This window comes from Mytilus trossulus, chromosome 7, assembly GCF_036588685.1.
Source record: "Mytilus trossulus isolate FHL-02 chromosome 7, PNRI_Mtr1.1.1.hap1, whole genome shotgun sequence".
Taxonomy (NCBI): Eukaryota; Metazoa; Mollusca; class Bivalvia; order Mytilida; family Mytilidae; genus Mytilus; species Mytilus trossulus.
Window position 1 is genome coordinate 7,072,254 of NC_086379.1, and position 24,796 is coordinate 7,097,049.

At 32.1% G+C, this 24,796-nt stretch overlaps 1 protein-coding gene across 1 annotated transcript; it reads right to left on the reverse strand.

Moving 5' to 3' along the window:
* Nucleotides 1–764: 764 nt before the first annotated feature.
* Nucleotides 765–20,286, reverse strand: LOC134724558 (probable flavin-containing monoamine oxidase A). The gene is made up of 11 exons (XM_063587658.1): nucleotides 20,131–20,286; nucleotides 19,298–19,385; nucleotides 15,718–15,892; nucleotides 12,757–12,871; nucleotides 12,173–12,330; nucleotides 10,215–10,304; nucleotides 9,475–9,562; nucleotides 8,458–8,558; nucleotides 5,646–5,825; nucleotides 4,670–4,857; nucleotides 765–2,494 (listed from the first exon to the last, which is right to left on the reverse strand). Exons 1-11 carry the CDS (start codon nucleotides 20,243–20,245, stop codon nucleotides 2,224–2,226), a joined length of 1,569 nt encoding a protein of 522 aa, XP_063443728.1. The 5' UTR covers nucleotides 20,246–20,286; the 3' UTR covers nucleotides 765–2,223.
* Between the last annotated feature and the right edge of the window lie 4,510 nt (nucleotides 20,287–24,796).

Below are 24,796 nucleotides of genomic sequence, written 5' to 3' on the forward strand. Positions count from 1 at the left end.
TAGTTTACAATGAATGAAGACATTATATGTGATAATAATAATAATGTATTTAAAGGGAAAACTTATGATTGCAACGATGCAATCGAAGCTGACATATTTATGAATGAGGGCAATCTGTGTGGGCATACCAATACAGTGTGCAAAAGGCAAGCTAGTATAAACAATGAGTCTAGGCCGCTAGTGTATTGAAGGAGGAGTGTATTCATTATGGTCACACTAATTGTGTATACAAAGGGTAAACTAGTGAACTCGTTGAGGACAAAGAAGCTAGTGTACAGAAGAATAAGGGCAATCAGTGTAGTAATACCAATATAGTGTTTAAATGGCAAGCATGGATAACCAATGAGGCTAGTGTATTGATGGACGGGGGTATTCATTGTGGTCTCACTAATTGTGTATTCAAAGGGAAAGCTAATATGCCCAGGTATGCCAGAGAGGCTATTATTGATGAATAGAGGCATTCAGTTTGCACGTTGTTATAACACTCATGTATTCAGTAGGAAAGCCAGTTTTACATAAGATGGAAGTGTGTACATGTATAGTATTGTGGTCCTTGTGCACATGGAAAGCTAGTTCTCTTCTAGTAATATGGTAATAGACAATAAATATTCTCTTTCATTTGGCACTTTTATTTCAAACAAATAACAAAATGTTCTCAAGAAGATATAAAACATTAAGAACATCATTTAAATATATCAAAAACAGTTCACACTAAATAACAGTAAAATTAAAACCTTCAATTCAAATTATATTAAAAAAATTTTTGAATGAACCCAACGGCTAAGAATATTTAAAATTAAATTATGACCTCTTATCCCTTTTATTATTATACAAAGCATTAATATACAAAATTAGAATATGCACATGTAAAATGTTTTATCTGATTTATATAAATATTTAAAAACCACAATGACGATCTCTTATTGGAATGTCAAATGAAAATCAATATCATTAAATGGCTATTTTTTTAAAATTTAAGCATGTGTATACAAATACTTCATATTAAAATGTCAACATTATATGACCAATTGTCAGTTTTTAGATTTGTTTAAAACATTACCAAATAAGGCACTGGTCACTGACATTTATAATCTATTTCAACTTTACAATATTATGTATGACATATATGTAAAAGGTATTGGAAAGGTGAGTGGTGCTATGGTAAAGTTTGCTCAGAAAGGTTCAGACATACTGTGAAAGCACTTTTATTAGTGGGGTACCAATTTTTGAGGTTTTCGTGGATGACTTTATCCTCGAATTTCAGTGTCCAACCAAATGAAAAAAACTTTGTCCAAATCAAGCATAGAAAGATCCCCATGTAGGTTTGGCTACTGATATGATCTAAAAAGTAAATTGAATATCACCAAACTGAGGATACTACAGTACATGTAGTTGTCACAGGGCAAATGCACTATAAACTACAACTGCAGGCAGGATTGTACCTATTAAATTTTTAAAAACGTAAACTGTTCAACTTTTGATCTGTTAATTCTCATTAAAAAATATTTTTGATCAATGAAAGTCGGATTCCCGGCATTGATATTCTATGATTCAAATTTATTGTTCATTTCATGTCCTCAAAATTCTCGTACGAGTTTGAAATAATAATTTCATGCTAGGCTTGCTTTTAATAATAAATATATTATAATTCAAAATATGTTTAAAGTATTTGTTTTATGTAACTGTTTTCTTTAGGTGACATGTTTATGGCCTAATTTACACCTTTGATTGTCTTTAATCTGTTGATCACTCTATCTCAGTTAATAAGTGTGATCACTACGTACGGGTCAATTTGCAATTTTCTTCAATCCAGACAATTGTAACTTTCGTTTCTAATGGGTACAATTTTTCAATCGTTTATTGTTTTAAGAAAACTTAAATCCACGAATTTAAAAACCCTCGAACATGTAAATGTTGCTCAAACCACAAAAATTGATACCCACAAATTAAAGTACTTTCACAGTAATCATTCTTTCTCACAGGGAATAAGGTTATTTTTATGGACAAATTCAGGAATTTTACTTCCTCCCTATCTTATTATGTGTCAAAGACTCAGCTTTCTTATGAATGAAATCTAGACCAATCAGAATGTCAAAAAAATAGTGATAGACCAAAAAATGGTTAAAAAAAAAGTTGAATACCCACTTTATCAAACATACTTCAAAAAAAAAATCAGAGCAATCGTGTATCAAATAATTTAACTTTTAAAGCTTAGATTAAATATCATGATTTTCTTCGAAAGTAGATAGTAAATAATAAACCTGCTCCTATAATAGAACCAATACCAAATACATAAAATCGTAAGTGAGATGATTTCTGTTTTAATTTAAGGTCTGTCCTAGAGATAACAAAAGCTTCATTCACCTCCTCCCGAGTTATAGCTTGAGGGTGGAATCTATAAATAACTTCAAATGCCGCTCTTTTCCCAGCTTGCACTGCTCCATTCATAAACCCACACCACCTAGTGGCAGATTCTGTACCAGCAAAATATATTCTAAAATTAAAAAAAAAAATTAATGTTAATAATATGAAAATCCTCATCTATTTATCATTCTGTATGGTCTCACTGCTTTTGGCAGAGAGTAACTGTCTTGCAGATATGAAAATAACCCACATTTGCCATAAATCATTTAACTCAACATTGTTAAGTCCAAATCAAAATATAAATTCATTTTTGTCGAGCCTTTGACTTTAGTCGAAAAAGCTAGACTAAGCGATCCTACATTCCCTCGTAGTCGGTGGCGGCGTCCACAAATATTCACTCTGTGGTTAAAGTTTTTCAAAATCTTAATAACTTTCTTAAACTATACTGGATTTCTACCAAGCTTGAAAAGAAGCTTGTTTATGATCATAAGATAGTATCCAGAAGTAAATTTTGTAAAAATAAAATTCCATTTTTTCCGTATTTTACTTATAAATGGACTTAGTTTTTCTGCGGTGCAACATTACATTCACTCTGTGGTTAAAGTTTTTAAAATTTTAATAAATTTCTTAAACTATCCTGGGTTTGTACCAAACTTAGACAGAAGCTTGTTTACGATCATAAGACAGTATCCAGAAGTAAATTTTGTAAAAAAATAAATCCATTTTTTCCGTTTTTTACTTATAAATGAACTGCTAGTAGTCTGTTGTTATTTATGTATTATTGTCATTTTGTTTATTTTCTTTGGTTACATCTTCTGACATCAGACTCGGACTTCTCTTGAACTGAATTTTAATGTGCGTATTGTTATGCGTTTACTTTTCTACATTGGTTAGAGGTATAGGGGGAGGGTTGAGATCTCACAAACATGTTTAACCCCGCCGCATTTTTGCGCCTGTCCCAAGTCAGGAGCCTCTGGCCTTTGTTAGTCTTGTATTATTTTAATTTTAGTTTCTTGTGTACAATTTGGAAATTAGTATGGCGTTCATTATCACTGAACTAGTATATATTTGTTTAGGGGCCAGCTGAAAGACGCCTCCAGGTGCGGGAGTTTCTCGCTACATTGAAGACCTGTTGGTGACCTTCTGCTGTTGTTTGTTTTTTATTTGTTCGGGTTGTTGTCTTTTGACACATTCCCCATTTCCATTCTCAATTTTATTTGTATAAAAATAAATCCACTTTTTTCCTTATTTTACTTCTAAATAGACTATAGCTTGTTGTTCGGTGTGAGCCAAGGCTCCGTGTTAAAGGCCGTACTTTAACCTATAATGGTTTACTTTTTGAATTGTTGTTTGGATGGAGAGTTGTCTCATTGGCACTCACACCACATCTTCCTATATCTAATTAGTTTTTCTGAGGGGAAACATTAAATTCACTCTGTGGTTAAAGTTTTTAAAATCTTAATAACTTTCTTAAACTATCCTGGGTTTGTACTAAACTTGGACAGAAGCTTGTTTATGATCGTAAGATAGTATTCAGAAGTAAATTTTGTAAAAAAATAAATCCATTTTTTCCGTTTTTTACTTATAAATGGACTTAGATTTTCTTCTAGCTAACATTACAGTCTGCAGTTAAAGTTTTTAAAACATTTATTGGATTCAAAAACTATCCTGGATTTTTACCAAACTTGGACAGAAGCTTCTTACAATCAAAAGATAGTATCAAGAGGAATATTTTTATTGATTTTTTTCCTCACTTTTGTTGAGCCTGCGATTTACAGCAAAAGTAGGCAAGACACCGGGTTCCTTTGAACCCTTACAAATTTTTTAACACAGAAGCAAATTGCATTTGGATGGATGGACCACAGATAAATAGAAGAAAAAAACAAATAAACAAATGGGAAGAAGTCAGGAACCTGTTGAACAGTGGTTGTAATTGTTTATGTGGTTCAAGAATAAGTGATTCTCTTTTCACGTTTTTTATATAGATTATAATGTTGGTTTTCCTGTTTGAATTGATTTACATTAGTCATTTCAGGTCCTTTATACCTTGTTGTTTGTTGCAAGCCAAGGCTCCGTGTTGAAGGCTGGACCTATACTTGTTAACTTTTTACACACATTGAAACTTGGATGGATAATTGTCTCATTGGCACTTATACCACATCTTCTTTCTATAGATAATGTTATTGCTATGAACCACCAATTTCAAGCTTGGGATTTTAAATTCAAAAACTGTTCAAAGGAGGATAATAATATAGTTCCAGTTCAGTCATTTACTAACAATAAATGTATTCCTTTCTTTAGTTACCTATCAAAAGAATGACGTAATCCACTAACAAAGTATGGCATAGCCCCAGGTGCTGCACAACATACAGGGCTACCTTCACTGTAGGGCTCCAGTCCCCAGTCTTGTTCCCTGTAATCTTTATAGTTCCATACAGCATCACCAAAAAATGAAGACAAGCTTTTTAAAACAGCTGACTGTCTGTCTGCTTCCTGTTAAATAAAATACATGTGAGTATCAATCAGATTTCTCAATAAATTTCTTCCATTAATCTCTATCAATTTTATCAACTTGAAGATACAAAGGTATTTACCATTAATTTACTTCAGTTCAATGAAGATCTTTTTTATAACATGAAGATTATCTGTAAGTTTTTTGCTGAAAAACTACTGCTGTGAATTTCTAATTAAGTTTTGTATTTAATTAGTGTTTTTGTAAACAAGTATTACTGTTGATATTACACATATTTAATAGGTGTTGTGGATTAATTAAGGAATGACTGTAATATTTTTTCTGTCTATGAAGAAATAAACATAAAAAATTTGGTGCACACTAAATAACGTGTGTAGCGAGTTATTTAGCAGTGTGCATCACATTTTTATGTAATTTTGAATAGACAGAAAAAACACTACAGTCATTTCTTATAATTTTATTCTTAATTCCATTTTAAATCGTAGAAAACCATGAAAAAACGTTGATGACGCCACGATCAAATGACTGAATTATGTCTATGGGCTGATAACAAAATAACGTCAGCCAATCAGAAGACGTGTTACATCCAAAATTAAATTATATGTGTATAAGTATAAATCCCTAATTTTAAATGTTTAACAAAGCATAAATTGTCTATATCATTGTATGAAGTCTTTAGCAAATCTATGAAATCAAAACATCCACCAGTATAGCTGAATCCATAGTATATAATTTTTAAAAGTTATTAAAAAAAACCCATATTTATCCACTAAAACCTAATCAAACTAGAATTTAACTTAACACTTACTGGTTGCAGTTGCCACTGCACGGCTTGTTTACCACCAATAAATGCCACTAAAGCAGCATTGTTATTTGATGACGTAGCATCATATACGATACACAATGGTCCTTCATCACAGCCCTCAACAGAAGATGGGCCACCAATAGTTACAATCTCACCAGAACATCCAGCTTCTCTCCAGAAGGACTACAAAACAGCAGTATTGAAATAAGGACTATTCTACCTGGATTTATATTTTTGATTCTGATATAAATAACCATTTTAGGGGTTTTGCTTTTATTTTCTGAATACTGTGGACTTTATAGATGACTGTTGATTCATTATTATTCTTTGATATTATTTTTTTGTGAATTTTAAAGGTACATATAAACAACGAATTAAATTTTTTCAAATTTTCTATAGAGATATATACTTCGGGTCCGGGAATTTCTCGCTACATTGAAGACCTGTTGATGATCTTCTGCTGTTGTTTTTTTCTATGGTTGGGTTGTTGTCTCTTTGACACATTCCCCATTTCCATTCTCAATTTTATATAAGAACATTTGGTATGAGCGCCAATGAGACAACTCTCCATCTTAGTCACAATTTGTAAAAGAATCAAAGCCTGAAAGGCTGTAAAAGCAATTGCTGCCATGTTTATGTTTTGGGGACTTTTTTTTCATCCACATATATTTAAGAATTAAACATGACAGGAGTGTTGTCTAGTGAGAATTAAGAAGGTTTTAACTTTATATCAATTAAAGACTTTAGCAGAAAGTCATTTTTAATATGTTTTATATTTCACAAGGAGACAACACGTTTACCAGGCTGGGGTCAAATATAGATGTGCTGAAACATATAACTCCAAGAGAAATTATTATGGATTATCCCCTAGTAGTGTTTGTAACTGGGCAATAATTTCCTTTATTGATTTAATTTTCATAATTAATTTAAATTTAACACTTCAGTTAAAACATTTCAACTTTCCAGACGCAAATGTTGAAAAACGGGAAAGAAACAAAATATTTTACAAGACATAAACATGTAAAAAATAAATATATATTTCAGCTGACTAAAAATATTTTCATAATGTTAATTTGTCATCATTTCTTAAAAACTAAGTCCCAAACATTATTGCTCAGTTGATATGTGTCATCCTCATGCGGTACGAGATAACTATAATTCTCATGCAATCCCGAAAAGAGGGGCCATCGGCATCACAGACAAACATGACATTAAATCGTCATTATACGAACAAGAACAAACAGCTCTAAGTTGCTTTGATATGTTTCCAATTTTCAGGAAACATTGTGAAAATGATCTTCAGTATTTCGAAAACATGTGAAATAAAATTGCAAACACGGTGGACCGTCGAGGGTCAACAAACGTAGTAGACTCGTCCATTGGAAAGACGAGGATAATGGTTTCATCATTTGTCATGCATACCCAGTTTTGAATATGATATCCAAAAAGGATGTACTTTTTTTAATCTATGAAACTAGAAAATTCCAAATTGTAAATATCTCTTCATCTGGACTTGGCCTCTATCACGTTTGGACGGGTCCATTTCATTAGTAAGGTGATCGATAAATCTTACGGAGTTATGACAAAAAAGGAAAACAAACTTATTGTTATGTGTTTTTAACAAGGGTTTCGTTCCTCCAAATTATTTGCGCAAACAAATCAACAAAATAGGTCAGTTAACTTTGTCTATTTTTAGATTACAGGTAATCATTTGACACTACGTATAACCTGATAACCTGTGTAGTGATTTTGATTTTACGATAAATTTATGAATGAACGACATTTTTATGAATGAACAAGAGCACCTGACCTCTTTCTTAAAAAAACACCAATTAAACATATAAAACCGTATATTATAAAAGATAATTCAGTCAAATTTTCAATACTAAATCAACAACTGAAATGATTCCATATTTTGTTGAAACATCGTACGAACGGAAAACGGAATCGCAGGTATAAAAATGCATTTTTTTCACTCGGACGTCTATGTTTTTTGATAGTCAAACGGTTGTCCCCCTAAATACAAAAATACATCTACAAGAATGTATGCTGAAACTTCTTAAATCCACTAACGTTTTTCAAAAGTTTCAAGCTATGTATTGCATTAGAAAACATACATAGGTGTTTAAGAATGACAGACCAGGAGCCTGTTTAACAAAATACTATGGCTTGATCTGGGCGGAGTCTCTGATCTGGGTCACAAAGATGGCCATACGCGACGGCATGAAAGCAATTGCTTTAAAAACCATTATAGGTCAAAGTACGGTCTTTAACAAGGAGTCTATATGCTTGTACATGTTGTATGCTAACTTTGGTAAAACCTCAAAATTAATTATCCACAATTGTGCAAAAAGTAAAATCACAAAAATACTGATCTCTGAGGAAAGATCAAAACGGAAATTTTCTCATCAACAAAAATTGGTACCCGCGAAAAGAAATAAATCCAAAGTATATGACAAAATGCACTTAGAATGTACAAGAAAAATAATCTAGACATTCTTAAAAATGACTCTTGAGAACTGAATAAATGTCCGAGGATGATTGTACTAGTTAGATTTCTGTACCTGCCTGTTATTTGTTAATATTTTTATAAAACTTTGTTAGTCAAGAGGTGAAGCATTTATAACATATAGCAAAGAATTTTGTTTCAACTGGTATTAGGACGGACTTAAACTTTTAGTAAGAAGACCTGGTTGTGACCTAGGATAATAAAATAAAATAAAACGCTGTTTCTATACTTTGGATTTTGTCAAGAGCATGAAAGGATTATGTGTCATGAATAAATACACTCTGTTCTATTGGATAATAAACTTACTTTTTCATAAGTAATAATAACTTTATTTAATAAACCCACTGGCATTCTGTTCATTATTTCCTTTTTGGGTGCTGGAAGATTAGGCTTGAAATTTATTTTATCTGCAATAAAAATATACATGCTTTAGAATTTTACTCATTCTTGAAGGCTGAAGGTTGTACAGTGACCTAAAGTTGTTAATTTCTGTGTCAATTGGTCTGTTGTGGAGAGTTGTTTCATTGACAATCATATCACATCTTCTTATTTTCATATTAGGATTCATTATATTGTTTCATATGCCTTTTATTTCACAGCTTCTGATCATTTTTTCTAGCCTATGGTCATGATGGTTAGAAAGGCAAAGCCCGTCCTCTCCACCCTTGGCAGGTTAAGCCATCATTTATGATAACAATGCTGCATCATCTACCAGTTTCAAAAATTATGCCTATTCCGACTACATTATTCTTGACCAAAGAACTCTCTTCAATGTGGAGGAGTAAAATGGTTGTTTCTAATGTTTTCAAGTTTCATGAAGCAGGAAATGAAAATATACATTGATATTTGCATGCGAAGCATATCTGAGAACTTCAATTAGTTGCTTCAGAACTTAAAAAAGTGTTACTAAATATCTTCTTATATTTTTGGGGTAAACGCATGTTGCACCATAATCATATGACAATTGTTTAATTACATTTTCTGTATTCACTCACGATCATTTTAAAGGCATTTTTAGAGTGGACTCTGACCAATGGAAATAATTTACTTGTGGATTTAAAAAATAATAGAAACATCAAAACAATTGATTTTACCATAATTACTCAGTTTATGATTAATTTAAATTAAAAATTAATCTTAAAGTTACTATCTAATTAATCTTAGAGTTCGACCTTTACCTGGACACCCGGATTAGGTATTTTTAGGCTCAGGATTTTGGGATTGATCCTTTTTGGATCCAGGATTTTTTTTTTAATTTTTGGATGTCAGGATTTAAATTTGTACCCCCCCTCCCCCCGTTATATTTATTACGAATTTACTTACTTGTCATGTTTGGTGGTGTGGCCATTATCACAGATTTACATTTAAACTCAGTTCCATTAAGGGTTTTGACAATAACACAATCTTTGGTCTACAAAAAAAATATGAATATGAGCAATAAACATAAATAAAAAGTTCAACAATGATTGAAATTTTAGTAAGATTTTAATAATAATTGATATTTAAGTACTAAGCGTTCAGTAATAATTGAATTTTAGTTTTACATCATTGCTTACCTAATTATTCTTTATGCAAATTATAACAAAAGGAATACTGTAATTATTGGGTGCCCTTATATGAGATTTAAATGATAACTTTTATGATATTGAGAAAAATTCTGTTTAATTCATAAAAAAATTAAATTGCAAGTGTAAATTATTGCAATTACAAATGTATAACCCTGTTAAGTTTTTCGAAATAATAAAAACATCGCAATAATTTCTGAATTTACAGTACTCCAGGTACTTATTTGTTGTCCGCAACAAGTCTTTCACATATTCCAGGATAGCAGTCATGTTTTAGGATTTTATGTGTGATTGTTGGCTTCTTTATGCATGTCATGCAGAACACCCTACATACAATATAACATGCAATGTCACATTTAACAATAGACCTTATTCCTATTCGTCTGCCATTACTGCACATCACAAAGTCAAAGGTTCCCACAAGATTTTAATGTTAAAAAAGAAAATGTCTTAAGCCAGAAAAAAAATTGGCAAGTTTACTGACTCATCAACGCTTACTTGTTCAATACTTAGTACTGGATGACTAAGTTTAACAGTGTCTTTGGCAAGTTTACTGACTAGTTGTTCAGAAATCTGCTGTGCTCCTCCCTAAAACAAAAAAGTAGAATAAATTTATACATTGTTTGTACTAGATACAAGTCAAAACAATCATGAAGTCTTAAAAGTTTGTTTTTTCTTGTGATGTCTTCCTACATTATTATCTTCATCATACTTTATTTCCTCCTAAAGGAGATTGACAAAATGCATATGAATTATGTACAATTACAAAGTTTAGAAATTAGATAATAGAATTAATGTCACTAAATATTTTGAAATCAAAAGTATTAACAGTCTACAGTATTTAAGATAGGAAAATCCTTCGTTCAGGACGTCTAAACAATGCTCTGGTGTTAAAAAGTCCAATAGAGCTTCGTGATTGCCAAGCAGAAAACAGGACACATACTCGTCTGATTTTGAAAGCAGTGTGTAAAAGAAATTGTCACTAGTAATTTCTGATAATCTTTTATAGAGCAAGTGTCTTTGCGTTTGAAGTTCTGTGCACATTTTAATTTGATGGTTAAGTGTATCTTGAACAAAGTGCCCACACAAGTTGCAGTTTCCGCTTGTCGGGGGAGTAGACCAAAGTTTAGCTACATGACTTACTAGACACATATATAAATCATCTGGTACTGTAAATTCAGAAATTATTGCAATTATTTTTATAATTGTGAAAATGCCAATAATTTGAGCTTGAAATTTTTTAATTGAAATAGACAAGACTTATCTATATCACAAAACTTAAAATCGCATTTAGTCTAAAATGACAAAATTGGCAATAATTATAATAAATGAAAGCAATAATTTCTAAAATTTACAGTAATCTCCGTTTTAAAAGATGTCAAAATTTAAAAAGATTTTATTGAACAAAATGTTTTTTAATGAATGTTTATGGGTTGACATATCTCCATACTACAGTAAAACCTGTTTATACAAATCAGTCTCCTAACCAACGATAACTGACCTTTTAAGAAAATTCACCTCCACACTGAGGATCAAATTCATATGTATTACTTACCATTGGAACAGACCTTACAAGACAGTTTTTCTTTTTATAAGGGTTCAGGTTTAATTTATTTATTTCCTTTACTTAAATTGAATTCTGGACAGTTGTGCATTTTAAAGATTAATAATTATATTACATGATATTGTATGTTTCTTATGAATCCTTCCTTTTAATTACTGACAACAATTTAAAGGAGTTTCAAATTTTTTTTTTATTTCGCAATAGATAAACTCATCATAGATACATGAGAATAGATATAAGGATTGCAACTTTATATTTATGCCAGACGTGTGTTTCATCTACAAAAGACTCATCAGTGACGCTCAAATCAAAAATATTAAAAAGGCCAAATAAAGTACGAAATTGAAGGGCATTGAGGACCAAAAATTCCTAAAAGTTTTGCAAAACACAGCTAATAAATATAGGAAGATGCAGTGTGAGTGCCAATGAAACAACTCTCCATCCAAATAACAATTTAAAAAAGTAAACCATTATAGGTCAATGTACAGACTTCAACACTGAGCCTTGGCTCACACTGAACAACAAGCTATAAAGGCCCCAAAATTTCTAGTATAAAACCATTCAAACGGGAAAACCAACAGTCTAATATATATATATATAAAAAGGTTATCTACTCCTAAGGTAGAAAAATGCTACATTCATGGACAGAAAAAATGCAATTGAAAACAAACCAAATATTTCATACAGTTGTAAAAGTATTGATCAGGCACATGTCATAAATATGTATGAAGCACTTCTTAGATTTAACAACCCAATAAAATTACAAGAAGATGCTTTTAATTCTAAGGTAAATGTTGAAGCGATTGAATTCAGGAAATGTGAAATGTTATGTGAACAATTTTCTACTTATTAAACCAATTGTATGTACAAAACATTTATTTTTCTTCTTTACCTTAATTTTGAATTCCTGACCACAATTTTCAGTAGCTTCAATCAGTTTTTGTAAAGAACCAGCTGCATTTACGTATGATAAAAAATACAACACTGAAATCTGTGACAATTCAACACCCATCATGCACCTAGTTGCAGACACAAGGCAATCTTTTGCAGCTAAAATTATAAAGTTTTGATATATAGCAAAAGGCTTTAGGCTGAGGATGATATGGCCAAAAATTCAACAATATCCAAATCGCATTAATTGTCAATTACCTTGTACAGTCAACCATTGCAGCTAAAAGAAATGCACGCAATATTTTCTGAATTTATACTTTTTCCAAATTACTGACCAGAAATTAAAGATCTGTTTCCATTAATAGGGACCAAAGTTTAACCTTAATGGTTTTCAATATTTATTCTTTACTAACAATTGGTTAAAATGTTTGTTTATCACTTTGTATTGGCAGCACAAAGATTTGTCCAGTTAAACAATTTTAAAGAACTTAGACAACAAATACCAAAATGAAAACAAGTTGTGTAACATAGTCAAAAGTATTAATTGGCAAATGGACTATTATATTTGTATTACATTCTACAAACCTTGAGTCCACACATTCTGACTGACAAAAGTTTCTACTGTCATAGCATCCCATTTTTTAGCCTGTGGACTTTTATAAGGGTCGAGAATATTTACAAGTTTGGCCATTTTGTCCATCTGAAATATAAACTTACATATTGTGAAATTAGTTACAAAAGAAAACTGGAATTTCAAAATATTTTAAAATGGTAAAAGTTCAAAAAATGTTTCTAAAATTTTAGCACCTGTTTTTAAAAGTTAATTAGAAACATAAGAGACATGTTACAATTCATTTCATTAATTAACTCATATATTATCATACAGTGCTTCATATTTTTCATGTTGAAACCTTTTATATCCAACTTTAACTGATGGGTTTTCCTCATTGATGAAGGCTGTCCAGTTGCCTATAATTGGTAAGATCTATTTCATTTGAACTTAGTATGAGAGTTGTCTCATTGGTTATCATACCACATCTCCTTTTTATGCCAGTCATGACAGATAAAAACTGTTTATCTCAACTGCATTTGATGAAATTTATTAAAGAAACATGTGTTTATTGTTTATCTAAAATTGAGAATGGAAATGGGGAATGTGTCAAAGAGACAACAAACCGACCAAAATAAAAAACAACAGCAGAAGGTCACCAACAGGTCTTCAATGTAGCGAGAAATTCCCGCACCCGAAGGCGTCCTTCAGCTGGCCCCTAAACAAATATATACTAGTTCAGTGATAATGAACGCCATACTAATTTCCAAATTTACACAAGAAACTAATATAAAAATAATACAAGACTAACAAAGGCCAGAGGCTCCTGACTTGGGACAGGCGCAAAAATGCGGCGGGGTTAAACATGTTTGTGAGATCTCAACCCTCCCCCTATACCTCTAACCAATGTAGAAAAATAAACGCATAACAATACGCACATTAAAATTCAGTTCAAGAGAAGTCCGAGTCTGATGTCAGAAGATGTAACCAAAGAAAATAAACAAAATGACAATAATACATAAATAACAACAGACTACTAGCAGTTAACTGACATGCCAGCTCCAGACTTCAATTAAACTGACTGAAAGATTATGATTTCATCATATTAACCTCAGGCACAATCCTTCCCGTTAGGGGTTTAGTATCATACCATCATAACATATATGAGAAGAAAATAACCCGTGTCATGCCAACAACTGTTTTTAGAATAAATGTCTTTAGTTCTGACACAAAGACCTTATCAGTGACTCAATATTAACGCCAAAATATGCAATCTTTAATGACTTGACAACAGTATCGTAATTACATCCCTTCTTAATCAGTCTATTTAAAGGTTTTGTAAGTTTCTGAGGTGAATACTGACACCTTTGTGCTTTATAAAGAATATTTCCATAAAAAATTGGATGTGAAATACCTGAACGTATAAAAAGTCTGCATGTTGAGCTATATTTACGAATGATGTCTTTATACCGATGATAAAATTTAGTAAAAGTTTTGACTAGTTTGTGATATCGAAAACCCTGGTGTAATAATTTTTCAGTAATACATAAATTTCTCTCATTTAAATCTAAATTGTTACAAACACGAGCGAATCGTACAAGTTGAGATATATAAACACCGTAAGATGGTGACAAGGGAACGTCACCATCTAAAAACGGATAATTAACGATAGGAAATGAAAAATCATCCCTTTTATCATAAATTTTAGTATTCAGCTTTCCGTTAGTGATATAGATATCAAGATCGAGGAAAGGGCAGTGGTCATTATTAGTATTAGCTTTATTTAAAGTAAGTTCAGCAGGATAAATTTCATTAATATACATACTGAAGTCGTCATTATTGAGAGCCAAAATATCATCCAAATATCTAAAAGTATTATTAAATTTGTTTATCAAATGTTGTTTTGATGGGTCTTTGCTTATTTTTGTCATAAATTGTAACTCACAACAATACAAAAAGAGGTCCGCAATAAGTGGTGCACAGTTAGTTCCCATTGGAATTCCGATAATCTGACGATATACGGAATCCCGAAAGCGAACAAAAATGTTATCTAGTAAAAATTCAAGGGCATATATAGTATCAAAGCATGTCCAATTAACATAGTTTTTTTGTTTATTGCTACTAAAAAATTACCTAAAAGAGTTTGAACATATATATTCACATTCTGATTTTTTGAATGCCCATTTAATTAGGTGTGTGAATTTTTTCTTAATGAGAATGTGAGGCAATGTGGTATACAGGGTAGAAAAATCAAAACTTTGAACAGATTCAAAATCACCAATATGAGCATGCAATTTATCAAGTACTTCCAACGAGTTCTTGACACTCCAAAAGTAATTTATTCCACTATTTTCGAAGGCCTTATTTGAACAATTTATTATAAGGTTTTTAATTGTACCAAGTGTGCTGGTAAGAAGAATATACAATTTAGTAGTTGAACAATGGCTTGAAGACGAAATAAATCTATATTTGTAAGGGGTTTTGTGTAGCTTTGGAAGCCAATACATAGTTGGGACTTATCTGTATATTTCAAATTAAACTATATAAAAAGATTTATAGTAAATTCGTTATAATTTGTGAGGTACTAATTTTTCTACATCTTATATAGATGAATCCTAAATTGAATTCAATGCATAAAAAAATAGAAACTTAATACCGACTTATATCCTGCATTACCAATGATTAAAACAAGAACCTATGGAAACGCATTTATGTTCTTGCTGTGTTGAAGACTCATTGGTGGCCTTTAGCTGTTTTCTGCTCTTTGTTCATAATCCCCATTTCCATTCTCAATTTTATTCTTAAATCTACGATAATCAGTACTCACAGGTTATCAAATTGTTAGGGCATAACAGTGGGGTATCCAGGGGGGGGGAGTTCCAGGTGTTACCCCCCCCCCCCTGTTTTTTTGGACGATCAATGCATTTAAATGGGAGCATGAAGTTGGAACACCCCCCTTTTTATAAGGCTGGATCTGCCCCTGCATAACCAATTACCTTCTTTATGGACATATCCAAGTCAATCAGTGAGAAGAAAGACAGAGAGGGTATAGATGATGTATAACTGGATATTTTATGTCCATCAACCTGCATAAACTTTCTCCCTTGTATATACTGACTGTAGGTATCTATACCTAACTCTTTCAGTAGGTCCATTACATCTATTTGAGAACTGGAAATAGAAAAATTATATACAGTGAACTCTGTTCTTCTTGTTGAACAATGGACAAAATTATGAGATTAATTATACCATTTAAGAAAAGGAAGCATATAAATAATTTGCAGAAAATAAAAACATCTTCAAATTTGAGAATCTAAAGTATTATGCAAAGTTAACACAAAATATTTTTTTCAGGCCCCACATTATTATATAAGAAAGTTATTTAGGGAACAACTATTTAAGGTGGTACCTAACACTACAGGGAGATAACTCTGTAAAGTCAGCTAAACATTTTAATTATGTTGTGGTGTTAAGGACAAGTTACAGTAAATTGGCTATGTCACAGATTTCAGTAAAATTTGGCATACAACTCTGGCTCGATGAACTTCAACTGAAAATCGAAAAAATAATGTATTTATCTCATTTATCATTTGAAATATTACTGATTGAATTCTTACAAAATGGGTGAACATTTGTATAGAAAGCACATAAAATCGGCGAAAACCCTTCTAAAATTTGGCTTACAATCGCCAAATCTCTAATTCTACTCCACAGATTTTTCTTAAAAAACTATATGTTGTTTATACATAAATTTCCATTATAATGATGCAAAATAAAGATAGGGTCACCAACTTCGTTTTTACGGTATATGTCATTCAAAGTTGCTTTCTTTGTGAAGAAATCCAACAAAACGTTGAAATAATCGTAACTTTATCGCGTTGCAGGCCGTAAAACGTTGATTTTTGATGTTTTTCACTACCAACAAGGTAACAAATTGATAATTAGTCAAAAAACGAAGTCGGTGACCCTATGATTATTTTATATCATTAAAACAGAAATTTATGTGTCAACAATATATAGTTTTAAAAAAAAAATCTATGGAGTAGAATTAGAGATTTGGCTATTTTAAAACAAATTTTAAAAGGTTTTTCGCTGATTTTCTGTGCTTTCTATACAAATATTCACCCATATTAAAAGAAATCAATCTGCAATTTTTCAGATAATAAAAGAGATAAATGCATAATTTTTCGATTTTCATTTGTAGTTTAACGAGCCAAGCTTGTTTGCAATTTTTTAGCAAAATCTGCTACATAGCCCATTTACTGTTCCTTGACCTTAAGGGAGTATTAAGCTTCTCAAGGATCAAAATTTGCATTTGTCAAACTGCTATAAAACCAGTGTAATTTTTCTCATAAAATGGTTGGTTCAAAATTTTCTAAATTTTATGAAAATTAAACGAGCCAAATTAATTTTAGTGAAAGTGTTGTGTACCACCTTAACTTCAGGGGGTGGGGTATGATTTGTCCTAAAAAGATATTCTGATTCCCTAATTGATGTAAAAAAGTCTGTTCAAGCAGACAATAAGGTGTGAGTGAGAGGCAAAAAACATATTCTAAAACCAGATTTTCCACATTACTTATCATGCTTATACTTGTAGTGTTAAATTTTGAACAAAATTATTTGATTAATAGCTTAGAAGAACTAAATAAAATTGTTCATGCTTTGAGTGAAAAAAATCATAAAGTGAAGTTAAACTGTTGCTCCCTTAGAAAGGAGTAGGTCCGGTAAGAGCCCTTTTTGGCCCCAAAATATAGCAGTTTTACAAAATTGTTAAAATGTAAATTTTCAGTTATTTATTGGATAGTAAAATGGTTCTGTTACATAAATATGAGCTGTTTTTGGCAATACAATGCACATATATTGAGTACTAGCACCATTAAGTCATGCTAAATTACTGAAATCTTCACAATTCTAGCATTTTAGTTAAATTTTAGACGGTTTCCGTGTAAAACAAAAGTGGCCGCATTCGTGTTCATCCAAAATATTAAAATGGAAGTTGTATTTGATGATAATACATAACATATATAAAGATTGAGGATGAACACGGATGCGGCCACTTTCATTTTTTACAAAAACCATCTGAAAAGTGACATTTTTTCACATATTTGGTAGATTTTTCATATTTTAGCTGGAATCGGATCGTTTTTTATGACTAAATGAGTTAAAATCTTTCACAAAAAGTCATCGAATCAAATGAAATAGACACTAAAGTGTTTAAAAAGTGGGCAAAATCTTTCGTCAGATGAAACTGAAATTTGAGGCCAAAATCGGTCCTTACCGGACCTTCTCCTTTGTATTAGTTTTTTTAACATATATATTAAACAATGAAAAATTTAATGTACACGAATTGGCAAACAAGAAGTAGAATTCTGAAAAAAATTTTCATTGAGCACATTATGGCTATGTTCCGGACCATATGAGTATTTGGACCATACGCGTATGGTCATGACCATATGCGTATACTCATATGGTCCGACCATACGCGTATGGTCCGACCGTACGCGTATGGTTGGACCATATGAGTATTATACTTGTTTGGTTATTAACGGGCCGGACCATATGAGTATTTGGACCATATAGGTATTTTTTCAAATATACAATAGAAATAAAACAATCAACTTTATCTTAAAAACAAATGTGTTTACAAAAAAAATGAATTAGTTTTACATTTCAAAAGCTACATAATCATTAAATATTGATGCCACAGTCAGTTGATCTTAGTTTTCATCGCTAATTGTATTCGTGTATACTTTTGTATATTTCGAATGACTTTCACACGATACCATACATGTAGCTTTTCTGCGATTGCTTGTTTTGGCTGCGTGCAGTGATATCGATTGGGACAGTTCAGATGTGTCTACGGTGTTTTTAAGAAACTCTTGATCTCCAATATCGTAAAATAAATATTACAGATGAAATTAAATAAAAGCAGTGGCTATTTCATAGCTCTTAAATGCTATTTTACCGGTCTTATAATAAAGATTAAAATAGAAATATAGAAATAAAGAATAGAAAAAAATAATGAAACATACACTTTTAATATTTTACTTATCAAAAATGTCTTAAAAAATGTCATGATCTTTAAATAAATATCATGATCCTTGGCGGTGATGTAACCTACTTTAAACAATAAAATTCCTTTTAAGATATGTTCATTTGATTTTGACATCTTCTTATAATTGTACTTACAAATAGTAAGTAATATTAACTGTGTGAAACTGGGTTTTTTTAATAAGTTGTTTTAATATATAATAAAATTACATTTTAGTAACGTTACAACCAGAAGGGTCACACCAAATGAAGAGTTTAAAAGTATACGTGTTGATTACCCCGACCATACGCGTACGGTCCGACCATACGCGTATGGTCAGACCATATGAGTATATACCCATATGGTCATGACCATACGCATATGGTCATGACCATACGCATATGGTCCAGATACTCATATGGTCCGGAACAACTACATAGGAGGGTCTGGATGAGTGGGACTTCTCTTTTATTTGTAAAAGTATTTTAACACCAAATTTTTATTTACTTCTAATTTTTTATTTAATTTTTAATTTTCCAACTTACGTGCCAACCCATTGTCCTCCAAGGTCAAATATGTCTGTACCAGTACCAGTTTTAAGGGGAACAGAAAAAGTTCTGCCGCCAACTCTATCTAGAAAAAGAAAAGAAAACTTACTAAAAAACTCTCTCTGCAAGTTTAATTATTGTGATTTTTGGGAGCTGCGTACAAATATAAGTATATTCAAAGAATGCAAGTCCTCATTATTCTATACTTGAATATCCTAATAGTAATCATTGTTTTTTGCATATAAAAAAACACACAATAATTTCTGATTTTTTAATGAAAATGGATGTGATTCAGTTCATGCAAAATCTTGAATAATTCATTTATTTATCAGGGGGATAGGACATTTATCGGGACTCCAGGATCGGGTGTTTTTAAGCTCAGGATTTCGGGATAAACCCTTTCGGGGTCAGGGTATTCTTTTTTTCAGATTTCGGGACCTTGGAATTTCCGTATTTTTAAGCCCGGGATTTCAGGATTTCATGTTTTTAAACCCAGGATTTTGGGATCAGGACAACTCCTATCCCCCCTCATTGATGTACATGTCATGCATGTACTTAGATGAAATGGAAAAACAATAAATTTGAAATTGATACAAAATGTTAGAAGACCAATAGTAGCTAATTGACATTTTAAAATGAAAGTGGATTTTTATACTGCAAGCAAATTTTACTGTACATAGATTAGCCTGGGATCCGGCCCAATCTAGCTGCGCGTTAACAAGATTAGCCAGGACCCCAGGCTATACATAGATTTATAGTTTTATAAATTAACAATAGTTAATAGAATCGTCCCACTTTCATAACAACTATGTACTATTAACGGGAAACACCTTTAGCTTCTAAAACAACATATGTCAAACTTGGGTCTCTTTTAGATATAGTATATGCAGCTGTCAAACCCGAAATTCCACCTCCAACAATCAAAACATTTACATCGATTGTCATTTTCTTCCAGATGTTGAAAACGAAAGTAGATGACCTTTGACCTTCGGGGTTCGACTTTGAAGATATAGTAGACACATGAGATGTTTCAAATGGTCTACAATATGTCTAGTAACCTAAAAGCTATGTAAATATATAGCACCAACGCAACCTCCCAGATTTAACGTGATAAAAATTCAAAATATTGTATCTATTCACAAGTTCTAGGATTTAACGCTTATATTAGTATTCTGATTATTAATTTTAGGTGCAAAATTGTATTTTTTTAAATTATCGAGTAATGATTTTTTTTATATCTGCATGAGGACAGTGCGGCACTTGACTGAATACTGGAGCTACCATCAAGTTTTTTTCTTTGTCAGACTAGATACGGTGTTGCTTTTTTTTTATTAGGTAATGCAGACTTTTTTTACATAAATCATCTTCCTGCTTTGTGGCCAAGTTTTGCTTGTTCAAATCCTCAGCCTCAGCTGCTACTTTTTTTTTTTTAACTCAAAACTCCTGTACGTACTGCCGTTTTTTTTTTTTTTTATCCTAGTCCCCCTTAAAATCAAATGGTCCCCCTAGTCTTATGCTACGTTCACGACGGTAATTCGAATTCGATTCGCATTAACTAATTCGAATTCGATTCGCATTAACTAATTCGAATTCGATTCGCATTAACTAATTCGAATTCGATTCGCATTAACTAATTCGAATTACTAACGGTTTAATTCGCATTCGAAACGTAATACGTCCGTACATATTTTTTTATTTAAATTGCAATGCGCGTCAAATTGACATATATACTGTTCAAACGACGTTAACTTTTAATTCGTATTACTGAACCAAACAAAAAAGCATTTCTAATGCGAATTGGGTAATGCAAACTAGCCAATTCGAATCAATTCGAATTAGAAAAGAAGAATGTGTGAACGCGATTATATATTTGGCGAATTCGATTCGCATTCGATTCGAATTCAATTAGAATTAAATGTACGTGTGAACGAGGCATTATATAATTTATTACCTGAAAACATTTGCCAGTACTCCACCAATAAGTAGTGAGAAAAGCATTCCTGTTTCATAACAATTAAGGTTCTCCAGGAACATATATATTAACATATACATTTGTTGATGAGCCAAACCCTTTTTCTACTAATTTCCAATGCTTTATTATGTATAGTGTTGCTACATAACGGTTCATAGAAAGGTATACGTAGATTTGAATAATTATATAACAATCCTAGTGTTACCCAAAAAAAAGGTTTAAAATATCAGTCGCAATATGTTTCTCTCCAGTTCTGTAAAACATTATTATGAAATACCCCTTCACCATTGATAAGACCAGTCTGTTTATAATGATACAATCGTTCTCAATCCAGGAGATAGTGGGGGGAAAAGGGAGGGGTCCAACCATATGTCCTATTTTGATAAATGCATTGATCGTCCAATAAAAAATGGGTTTCCAATCTACGAAACCTCCTTCCCTCAAAGATGCCAATAGGTGGACAGGATTCTGGAAATGAGCGGGAGTTAGGTTGGAGGTAATTGAGAGAGAGGTGGGAATCAATGCGAGGGAAGTGCAAAAGGATAATTTTTGCTTCACCAAAAAAATAGAAAGGGGGAGACAAGTGAGAATCATTCCATGTCACAGTCACCCTCAATTACAGGGATCAGTGTATTAAGTCACTTTATTATTTTAAGAACTATTTTTTTTAGGTTTTCTGCAATTACTTTACCCCGACTAGGTTAACAGTTTCATAGAAAGTAGTACTTTTTAACTCTCAAACAAACATCAGACAAACCTAAAAAAGGAAAAATTCAAGATTTATGCTTTATCCATTTTTAAACGCCTGTGTTTTAGACAGGACGAATAATGGTATACTATTGTCTGGCCGTCTGTCTGTAGACAAAGTGTCGTACATTAACTACAACCTGATTTCACGATTTCCGATAAAGCTTTGGTGGATTGTTTATATCTATGGAGGAAAGATACCTCTCGATTTTTTGAAATTTCAGATTTAAAGTTTTTGATCGTGAAAGGGGGGGGGTATAGTTTTCAGAAAATCAATCACATGCTACTTTTTTAAAATTTAAATATAAATCCAATTGATATTATTACAGAAACTTGCAATATTAGTGATATCATTATAGATACTTGCAATACCATGAATTTTCCCCTGATAGATTATTAAAATATATAGTAATCACTGCAATTTATTAGTGGAAAAGAATAATTTACTTAGTAAAAATTAAATTCAACTGAACAAAATTTACTATTTATATCTTTATATTTGCTCTAAATATGCATGCACTATTTGTGACTGTACAAGAAGCAATCAACCATCAAGAGTTAGTGTATGTGTTGCTAATTATTATGCTAAATATGAACAACTGACTTTCAACAAACCAATGCTAATAAATGATCACTTAATCAATAGCTGGAGCACGGAGACCTTGCACTAGTCTAGTAAAAAATTACGAGATAAAACTAAAGCAAGATTTCAGCTTTAAAGCATCACAAATATGATGAACAAATGGGCCAACCAAAGATAATAAGAAACATTAAGGTTCATCATAACCTTTTGGCTAAAATGGCCGTAATAACACCCCAAATTTTACTCTGAGTACAGACTAACCTATCCACCTGCAACAGTTTTAAGGATGGCAGGAACTAGATATATAAATTTTAAATGCATTTTATGTTTCAGAAAATTATAAACTTTTCTAGATTTTGCTATCCATTTTTTTTCGTTCCTGCAGAAGGTGCAAAATTTAACTAAGTAGTGAAAACGATTGAGAAGCTCCCCTCATATCAGGGGCGGATGCAGGAATTTTCGAAAGGGGGGGTGCTAACCCAGGGCAAAGGGGGGGGGGGGGTGCAAAACATATGTCCCGATACAAATGCATTGATCGGCAAAAATAAAGGGGGGGGGGTGCGCACCCCCGGAACCCCCCCTCTGGATCCGCCACTGCATATAATCAATGTGGCGAGTAGTATTGATTTAAATGGACAATAGATGGACAATAGACACCTGTAAACAATAGGTGATTTAACAGGTTTAAACTGTGTAACTGCGTGGACCGTATCAAATGAAACTCGGGTGTTTGTTCATTTTGCTATCTTCTGCAGACTGGAAAAAAATGGACATCAAAATCCAGGTAAGTTTTTACTTTTCTGAAACGTAGACTTCATATAACTTTTATATATCTAGTTCCTGCCATGCCTTAAAACTTTCCTGGATGTACCAGTTTGTCTGTACTCATAGTAATTTTTGAGGTGTAAACACGGCCATATTTTTCAATTCCTTATGATGAACTATAAGGGGCTGCATGTTATTGTTGAAACAGTTCAACGAGTTTTTGAGAGTCAGATAAAAAAATGTTATATAACCTCATTAGAAACACCCTTATGATATAAATAAGAATTAACGATATTAATTAATGTTCAGTTGATTATTCTACAGTTCAGTAATTACTATGATTACAAGTGAACTGATTTTGACATACATGGCGTATATTTGTTTCGTTATATACACAGGCGCTTGGGTCTATGATACAGATTTTTTTTTTTTTTTTTTTTATTAAAATATTCAATTTTCTATATTTATAATACATATCTATCACTTCTGTGCAAGTTTTTGAAACTTGCACAGAAGTGATAGATATGTATTATAAATATAGAAAATTGAATATTTTAATAAAAAAAAAAAAAAAAAAAAAAATCTGTATCATAGACCCAAGCGCCTGTGGTTATATATTAACAATGACTTAAGGATTGTCACAGTTAGCACCCTTTATTCCATCTCATTTTCTATTTTTTGTGCATACAAAATGTACGAAGTTTTATAAGTAACTGAACATAAAAAGGGTCAAGAATATTAAAAAAAGTAATATGCAAATGTAAACAAAAATGTTGGTTCTTCATGCAAGTCTATATTGCAAATTGTAAAATGTTAAAAGACCGATAAAGTATGACATTTTCATTGCAATAAACTGCATAGATCTTCTTACTCACCAATTCATCCACTCACGTCTCAGTCATTACAGCTGAACGGACGTGCTGGGTCAGCTCTCCTTTACCCGCTATCTTCGATGAGGGTTTACAGTTAGATGTTCAACGACTTACTACTAAGATGACAGAAACCAATCCATGCCGTACAGAGAGACGTAGTAGTAGGCGTACCCGCGTTAACATGCCTCCAAAACCATTGTCTATTATGGGGAGTGTCATGCCGATTAACGTCCGAGGGCTGTATCCTAGGCTGTTGGGTGATACGACCTACATTTCACTGCCTCAGGGCTTTGGTCCTGATAACGCTTCCTGTCATCTTAGAACTACGTCCACGATTCATCTACCAGTACTCCATCATCGAGGCTAGCGGGCTGCCAAGCTGACCAAACTGGCCCTGAAAGCAGCCGTTAGTGAAGAAAAACATCAAAATAGTAAAAAACCAAAATCTACTCACCAAAACCAAGATGGCGGCCTCCATATTGCGACCTCCACTACTTGTTCCTGACCCATGGCATCAAATCATTTAAAGCTCACCAAACGCCTTCGGGCACCGAGCC